The sequence below is a fragment of the Chaetodon auriga genome, chromosome 17, assembly GCF_051107435.1.
Source record: "Chaetodon auriga isolate fChaAug3 chromosome 17, fChaAug3.hap1, whole genome shotgun sequence".
In the NCBI taxonomy this organism is placed as follows: domain Eukaryota; kingdom Metazoa; phylum Chordata; class Actinopteri; order Chaetodontiformes; family Chaetodontidae; genus Chaetodon; species Chaetodon auriga.
The window spans coordinates 912,673-921,545 of NC_135090.1; the positions used below are offsets into that span (position 1 = coordinate 912,673).

Below are 8,873 nucleotides of genomic sequence, written 5' to 3' on the forward strand. Positions count from 1 at the left end.
TCAGCTCCAGGGTTCTTGTCCTCTGACTTCTTATACTCTGTCTTGTTGCTGCTGTAACGTGAATTTCCACCCATTGTGGGATAAATAAAGTATATCTTATCTTAACCCGAGCAGGGTTAACCCGAGCAGGGTTAGGGTAGGTTAGGGTACCAGCCACACCTGTTAACAGCAGCTCTTCTCTGTGGCCTGTGCTCTTGGTATGGAGCTAGGATAATGTTTAGTGGCTAGGATTAAGTCCCATGTTTTTTTTTCCATTTATTCCTAGAGAAATCTTTAAAGAACCTTTAAGAAGTTAATCAAACAACCATGTACATTTTACTTCCATCAAAGAACTATCAAAGGAATGTCCAACACTACTGTACTTCAATTTGATTATTTACTGATTATTAATACTCTTTTACTTGAGAAATTCCAGGTCTCTGTATGTGCACAATATATACAGCTTACATACAGTTGCCAATATGGATAATAAATAGTTATTACACAGTTGAGAGGAATATACAACTTAGAAATTTCACCAGGTGAAATGGATAAATGTGAAAATTAGCATTAGAGCATATATTAGCCTTCACGACAGTAGTGCAAATTAAAGCAGATTTATGGTGACAACATAAACACAGTGCTACATTACATGATGCTGGAGTTAAACAGTCTGACAGATGTAGGAATGAAGGACCTGCGGTAGTGTTCTTTCGTACAGACTGGATGCAGCAGTCTGTTACTGAAGGAGCTGAAGCCCCCCACCGTCTCATGCAGGGGGTGGGATGGGTTGTCCATGATCAATGTAAGCTTGGCTAACATCCTCCTCTCACCCACCTCCTCAGTGGTGTCCAGAAGGCAGTCCAAGACAGAACCAGCTCTACTGACCAGTTTGTTTAATCTTTTCCTGTCCCTCTCAGAGCTCCCACAGCCCCAGCAGACCACTGCACAGAAAACTGCAAATGCCACCACAGAGTCATAAAATGTTTTTAACAATGACCTACATACTCCAAAGGACCTCAGTCTTCTTAGCAGGTGCAGACAACTTAGGCCCTTCCTGTACAGGACATCTGTGTTATTTGTCCCGTCCAGTTTGTTGTTGAGGGAACTTAATCACAGTAAACAACACCATGAAAAAAGAACAATACATAAAGATTCTCAACAACAACATCAGACAGTCTGCAGAGAAACTTGGCCGTGGGCACCAGTGGACATTTCAGCATGACAGCGACCCATATATATGGGAACCCGCCCAAAGTGGCTGACCCAAGGCTGTACAGTCCTCATTATGAAGGACCCACAGAAGGGCCCAGTGCCATGCCTGAGATATATATGTATATACTGACTGCCACACGGGAGGGCAAGGTTCGAATCCCGCTTATATCCTTAGGCAAGACCCTTTGCAGTTAGATGCCTACACTTCAAATGAGAGCAACAAAATCAATAATAGAATAGCTTAATAACCGAATGAATAGACTGTTGAACAACCCAGCTAAGGTCTACTCTCAATGGCAAGGTAGTAAGAAGAGCCAGATCGACCCACCAAAGTCTGAAACTGAGCTCTACTGGAAGACTATCTGGGAGAAGGAGGCATCGCATAACACAAATACCCAGTGGTTGCTCGAATTGAAAGCAGACCACAGTAGCCTCCCAGAACAGGAACCAGTAGAAATTACCACTGCAGACAGGAAGCGTGGGCCCGACATGATCCACGTCTACTGGCTCAAAAAGCTAACCGCACTCCATGAACGGCTGGCAGCACAGATGAATCAGCTGCTAAGATTGGGAACCCACCCAGAGTGGCTGACCCAAGGCCGTACAGTCCTCATCACGAAGGACCCACAGAAGGGCCCAGTACCATGCCTGAGTACAACATGGAATAGCGGCTAAGATGAGCAGGCACATGGATCAGTACATGAACATGAGTAGAGCACAGAAATGAATTGGCAACTGTTGTGTATAAATGATGCAGCAATGAAGTGAAGATGATGAAGAAGTTCTCCGCCGATACTGTCTTGTTCACATATAAAAAGGTTTATTAAAGCAAGTCCAGCATCTCAGACAGCATGCTATGTCTGGGTGGTTTCAGCCAATAGAATCAACACACACATACAGCATCTCAGACATGAATTATATAGGGGAGTTGTGTTCATACAACTAACACAGAAGGGTTGAAGAAGACCTAATATGGTTATGGCAGAGCATATACTGCAAAATAAGAGAGGGCCTAATATGGTCATGGCCTCTCAACGTTTATGTTAAAGGTTTACATTATATACGGGTGGAAAGATTCCTGAAGCCCAGGAGGTAAGAGTTTCCTGCAGAAGAGCAGATACTACACAACAACACCAGAGGAGCCAAACACCAACTACTAGTTGACAGGGCAGTCACCCAGGACTGTAAGACCAGAAGTACCAACCTGTGCACAGCCTGGATTGACTACAAAAAGGCCTATGGCTCAATGCCACACACATGGATGCTAGAGTGCCTAGACCTGTATAAGATCAACAGGACACTTAGAACCGTCATCAAGAACTCGATGGGGTTGTGGAAGACAACTCTGGAAGCCAACTCACAGCCAATTGCAGAAGTGAGCATCAAATGTGGTATATTCCAAGGAGATGCACTGTCCCCCCTGCTGTTCTGCATAATTCTGAAGTGGGACAACAATCAGCCACCTCCTCTACATGGATGACATCAAGCTGTATGTCAAGAGTGAGCGTGACATTGACTCCCTCACTCACCTCACCAGGACATACAGCAATGACATCGGGACCATTCGGACTGGATAAGTGTGGACGGATGGTGTGCAGAAGAGGGAAGATTATCACCACTGAAGGGGTTGAACTACCTGAAGGCAACATAGCAGATGTTCAGGACAGCTACAAATACCTAGGGATCCCACAGACAAATGGCAATCATGAGGAGGCAACACAGAGATCAGCCACAGCCAAATACCTTCAGAGGGTGAGGCAGGTCCTGAAGAGTCAGCTGAATGGCAAGAACAAGATCCAGGTAATAAACACCTACACCCTGCCAGTAATCAGATACCCTGCTGGTATAATATCCTGGCCACTGGAAGAAATGGAAGCCTCTGATATCAAGACAAGGAAGCTCCTTACGATGCATGGAGGATTTCACCCTAAGTCCAGTGTCCTGAGGCTATGCACTAAGCGGAAGACAGGAGGCCGCGGACTAGTGAGCGTCAGAGTCACTATCCGGGAGGAAACGGCAAGCCTCTGGGAGTACATCAGGAAGATGGCCCCCAATGATGACCTGCTGAGTGAATGCCTCAGGCAGCAGAAGCCCAGTCAGGAGGAGCCAGAAGGGTTGGCATGGACAGACAAGCCCCATCGACAGCTTGAGGAAGTGGCTGACATAACGAAAACATATCAGTGGCTGGAAAAGGCTGGACTGAATGACAGCACAGAGGCACTGATCATTGCTGCACAAGAGCAAGCCTTGAACACAAGGTCAATAGAGGCCGGGATCTATCACAGCAGACAAAACCCCAGGTGCAGGTTGTGCAAAGATGCCCCTGAGACAATCCAGCACATAACAGCAGGGTGTAAGATGCTGGCAGGGAAGGCATACATGGAGTGTCATAACCAGGTGGCTAGCATCATACACAGGAACATCTGTACCGAGTATGGGCTGGAGGTCCCAGGATCAAGGTGGAAGACACCTCCAAAGGTGATCCAGAACAACCAAGCCAAGATCCCGTGGGACTTCTAGTTCCAGACAGACAAACTGGTCATGGCGAACCAACCAGACATAGTGGTGGTAGGCAAAGAACAGAAGACAGCCACAGTGGTGGATGTAGCGATCCCAAGTGACAGTAACATCAGGAAGAAAGAGCATGATAAGCTGGAGAAATACCAGGGTCTCAAAGAGGAGTTGGAGAAGATGTGGCAAAAGTGGTCCCAGTAGTGATCGGGGCACTCGGAGCGGTAACCCCCAAGCTGGGAGAATGGCTTCAGCAGACACCAGGAAGAACATCTGAGGTCTCTATCCAGAAGAGCGCACCCCTGCCAACAGCCAAAATCCTGTGCAGAACCCTCAAACTCCCAGGCCTCTGGTAGAGGGCCCGAGCTTGAAGGAGGCACAGTACTGCTACAGGCAGGGCAAGAAGGGAATTTTATATATGTGTTACATGTGTGTGTATACACATATACACATATACACACACTGTGTATGTGTGTGTGTGTGTGTGTGTGTGTGTGTGTATATATATATATATATGTGTGTGTGTGTGTGTATATATATATATATATAAAATGGTACGCCTTGTCAGGAAATTAATGCATATATAAAATGAAGTTTGAATATATGGAATGAATAAAAGTCTGAATATATAGAATGAAAGCCCGAATATACGGAATGAACATCTGAATATATGGAAAGAACCTTGAATATATATATAGATAGAAACTGAATATATGGAATGAATGTCTGAATATATGGAATGAATCTTGAATATATATATAGATTGAAACTCTGAATATATGCAATGAAACTCAAAATATATGGAATGAATGTCTGAATATATGGAATGAACCTTGAATATATATAGATTGAAACTCTGAATATATGGAATGAACATCTGAATATATGGAGTTGCAGAAAGAACATGGATAATTCTTGAAGGAATTTACAAGTCTCTTAGGGGGTTGAGAAATTAAATAACAGTTCAGGTAGAAGCATATATGGTACACGGTATGGACACACACTCTGCATCTCAGAGAGGAAGACCGAGGTAAGTAATAAAAATGGAAATAAATGTATGGGGACGGAGGATTAAGCACCATAAAAATACATAACCTCTATTTAGTATATGCTACAATAAGAAGTTACAAACATGATTATTAAAGGTGTAAGGAAAATGTATTCACACTATGTGAAGTAACACATTTGTTTTTTTATTTTATTTTCCTCCTTAAAGGTACAACATACAAGCTGCTCAGCTGACTCACATGCGGGACTTAGGATTCAGCTGGATGGCCATATCTCGAATGCTGTCTGTAAATATTAGAACACTGTACAACAACAGGACACAACTTGGTTTAGTGGACTATGGGAGTTTCACCAACATTTCAAATGATGATCTTGATCTTATTACTGAGGTCCTTCAACAAACCCCTGGCTCAGGAGAGACCTACATCACCGGTAGTCTGAGAGGGAGAGGAATCAGAGTTCAGCGATGGCGAGTGCAAGAGCGTTTAAGAAGAGTAGATCCATTGGGAAGAGCCCTAAGAGGATGGAGGGCAATTCAACGGAGGGTCTATGATGTCTCTGTCCCAAAAACAAGTGTGATATGTGCTGTTTTATAAATTTAATTGACATTTCATCATTACTCCCTCACTTGTCAGTAAATCAGGTCATAATGAATAATGTCAGGATTTGCCTAATTTTAAACCTTTTTCAGCAACAATATATAGTAAGGGTACATGAATTATCATGAATCATGATTATTTGCATGTCTTCATGCATGAAAAAGCATTTATTCACTTAGTACTTACAAAATAAGGAATGTACAAGAATTAACAGTATCTCATCAATTACTTGTGAGAATATAATGTTAATTAGTGCAACAAGTAAGTTATTTTAATCATCGTGATTTCTGACTAATTAATAAAGTTTATGTCTTCTTCAGAGGTAAATCTGCAGTTAAAGGGACAGGACAAAAATCTGACCAGTCACAAGTGTGCATATTCAACTCGTATTCAATTGATTGACATCAAACAGCCCTGTGATGACAGCCCTCCCCACTTGCAGACGAAATTTTTAAAAAGTGTCTCTCCTGCCATGGTTTCAGAGTGGGACAATGTGGAACATTATAAAAATAGCTAAAAATAAAAATGTTGTGCAGATCCCACATAAAGTGGGACACCTGGCGACCCTATCTCTGGGATTGTAACTTTTTATAATCAGTAAGCAGAAATAAGCAAACTGATAGAAAAAGGAAGGACAACAAAACCAAAGAATTAAAAGAGACAATTCACCCCAAAATCAAAAATACATTTTTCCTCCTACCTGTAGTGCTATTCAGATTGCTTTGGTGTGAGTTACTTAGTATATGACACTCAAAGAACTAGATGACATATAGTTTTTGGTGCTCAAAAAGCTGAAAACATACATTTGGGAAAACTCAACAGTATTGTTTCTTTCCCAGAATCGTGACCCAGTTACTCAAGCTAATTCACAGACCTTTTTTTTGAGCTGTTTAACAAGGGATTACAAAATAGTTCCTGCATGAAACTGCTCACAACAAGGTCAGTAGATTCTCTTGAGTAAGATCTGTCCGGAAAGAAATTTTATATTAATATATTTATTTGCTCTTTGAGCACCACAAGCTGACTGTCATCTAGTTCCATTACATTGCAATGAAAGCAGAAATCTCTACGGCCGATATCTCACACCAAAGCTATGGATGAATGGATACATAGCACTACAGGTAAGAGGAAAATATTTAGATTTGAATTAGAACTGTCCCTTGAGATTTTGATGTCCATCCAATGTGGCTGACCACTACTGCTATTAGTAATAACATTATTATTATTATCATTATTGTTATTTACTGTTATCATTATATTACTACTACTACTAATAATAATAATATTTCTTCTTATTCCAGGCATATTGACACAAACCACAAGTTAAATCCATGGGGATTTGTGTTTCATGGAGGAGTTGATGGCTTTAGTCGCTGCATTACCTACCTGAGATGTTGCACAGACAACAGAGCATCAACGTCTTTGCAACTTTTCCAGGGTGCTGTGGATCAGTTTGGACTCCCACAACGTCTCAGGGGAGATGCTGGTAGTGAGAACATTGATATTGCATGGTTTATGATTGAGAACCGAGGGGCAAATAGAGGTAGTTTTATGGTTGGACGTAGTGTTCATAATCAAAGAATTGAAAGATTGTGGGGAGAAGTAAACAGGGTGGTATCAGCATACTTTAAAGACGTTTTCCTCTTTATGGAAAATGCTGGAATTTTAGATAGCACTGACCCACTTCACATTAGTGGTCCTCACCATGTCTATCTCCCAAGAATAAACAGATCTGTGGATGAGTTTGTGAACCAGTGGAACCACCACAGCTTGAGGACAATGGAAAGTTGCTCCCCACTACAACTGTGGACAGTTGGAATGCTCCAACTTCCTCAAGATCAAAGACCACTCAATCATGTGCCTGTGCATCACCGTCAGTGGAATGTTGAGTTAAGGGCAATAAACCCCTTCACTGATGATGGAAACCATGGGATCGAGCTTTTTCTGACAGCATGTAATCTGCTTCAAAGAAATGCTTGAATGGCTAATTATGCTGCTGTTCATCATCATATGAGTAAATGCTTTAAATACACTGTAAAAATGCTTAAAATACACTTTTGTTTCATGAAAAACACTTGTTACACTATAGTGCAGTGTATATTTTATTATGTTTCATTACACATAAAGTACAACTGTATTGATTAAACCCTTGTGATGAAAATGAAAACTGTATTTTTAAAGTTGTTAAATAAATTCATTTTGTGTACATTTTTTAAAACTATCTAATGATAAAATAGAAAAATGTGACATTAAAAGTCTGGTATGCACACATCCTGCCTCAACAGACACTTAAAGATTAATAAGCCAACACATACAAAGTAGGAACATGGAACATTTATTCATTAGAATGCCATACCACAACCTAAAGAGAGGGAACAATCTGCAATAGCAGTTGGGTTAGATAACATTCATGACATGACAGAGAACGAATTGACAAATTACCGAGGATGGTCATTCATGTTGGAGGACTGGTTGACTACAATGCAGAACGTGTCTCATATTTATCAACTTAAAAAAAAGTTCACTCACTGCACATTATTGAATTGGAAACACAAAACATGGCTTGAAATATATCCACAAATGTAATTGTAGATTGTTTTACAGTATGTGTTTTCATGTCTTTATAAGAGTAAATGTTGAATTTTTAACTAAATTAAATAACAGCCATTATTTCAAAATAACAACAACAACAACAGCAACAACAACAACAGCATCCTCATCATAATTAAGCCCTCCATAATATTATAGGCCCAGGTATTGCTCAACTTGAGAATTTTTGATACCACTTGGTACTGGGTTATTTAACTAGGTCATGATTTTTGGAAAGAGATTCTGCTGTTGAATTTTTCAAATGTATTTTTAGTGCTTTGAGCACCACAAGCCAAGTGCTATTTAGTCCAATTATACTGGAGAAAAGTCAGACATCTCCACAGCTGGTATCTGCAAAACTCTGCAACTCACACAAAAAAATCTATATGGATATATAGCACTACAGGTTAGAGGAAAAACAGGTATTTTTTATTTTGAAGTGAACTGTCCCTGTAAAGACATCCAGTGTAAAATTCAATATTTCCATTGTGACTGTCATAAACATTAATTAAATTCTTAATCACTACTGACAGATTCTTTCTCCGCACTTAAAATGACCCTGTCAGGCCTGACATAAATGGACTTTTGATGAAATAGCTTTTTCAAAAGCTCTCCACTCAGGGTCTGTTTTGAGGTCAGGGATGGCTCTACTAATTTGTTGTGACATGGCAACAAAATTTGCAACCTGAGGGAGTGAAAAGCACACAATGAAACTTATGTTAAATATAAAAGACTACACAAAAAATATGGAAAGATTTTAGTTTCAATACGTTTGTGTGCACACAGAAATGACATTCTGTCAGTTTTTTCAGTTATTTAAAATAATTTAAGTTAGTTGAATAGAAGTTTGTCACAACATATATACAACCATAATGTACTGGACAAAAGGTATTACTGTTTGTATTTTGTTACATATCCCAGTTTGTCAGAAAAGAGCAACAGCAAAATACAATGTATAAACTATTTAAATCC

At 40.4% G+C, this 8,873-nt stretch overlaps 1 protein-coding gene across 2 annotated transcripts; it reads left to right on the forward strand.

The window, feature by feature from the left end:
- The first annotated feature begins 684 nt into the window (after positions 1-684).
- LOC143335176 (uncharacterized) lies at positions 685-7,728 on the forward strand. Of its 2 annotated transcripts, none has more exons than XM_076754408.1 (2): positions 685-6,433; positions 6,636-7,728. In XM_076754408.1, exon 1 carries the CDS (start codon positions 2,581-2,583, stop codon positions 3,712-3,714), a length of 1,134 nt encoding a protein of 377 aa, XP_076610523.1. In that variant the 5' UTR covers positions 685-2,580; the 3' UTR covers positions 3,715-6,433; positions 6,636-7,728. The 2 variants fall into 2 exon arrangements, with proteins under 2 accessions (XP_076610523.1, XP_076610522.1); XM_076754407.1 differs by having other exon boundaries at positions 685-5,286; positions 6,614-7,728.
- The last annotated feature ends 1,145 nt before the right edge of the window (positions 7,729-8,873 follow it).

What these genes read in the sequence shown, in the direction of transcription:
- LOC143335176 (XM_076754408.1), top strand. Translation starts at nt 2,581, where the DNA reads ATGTGGTATATTCCAAGGAGATGCACTGTCCCCCCTGCTGTTCTGCAT.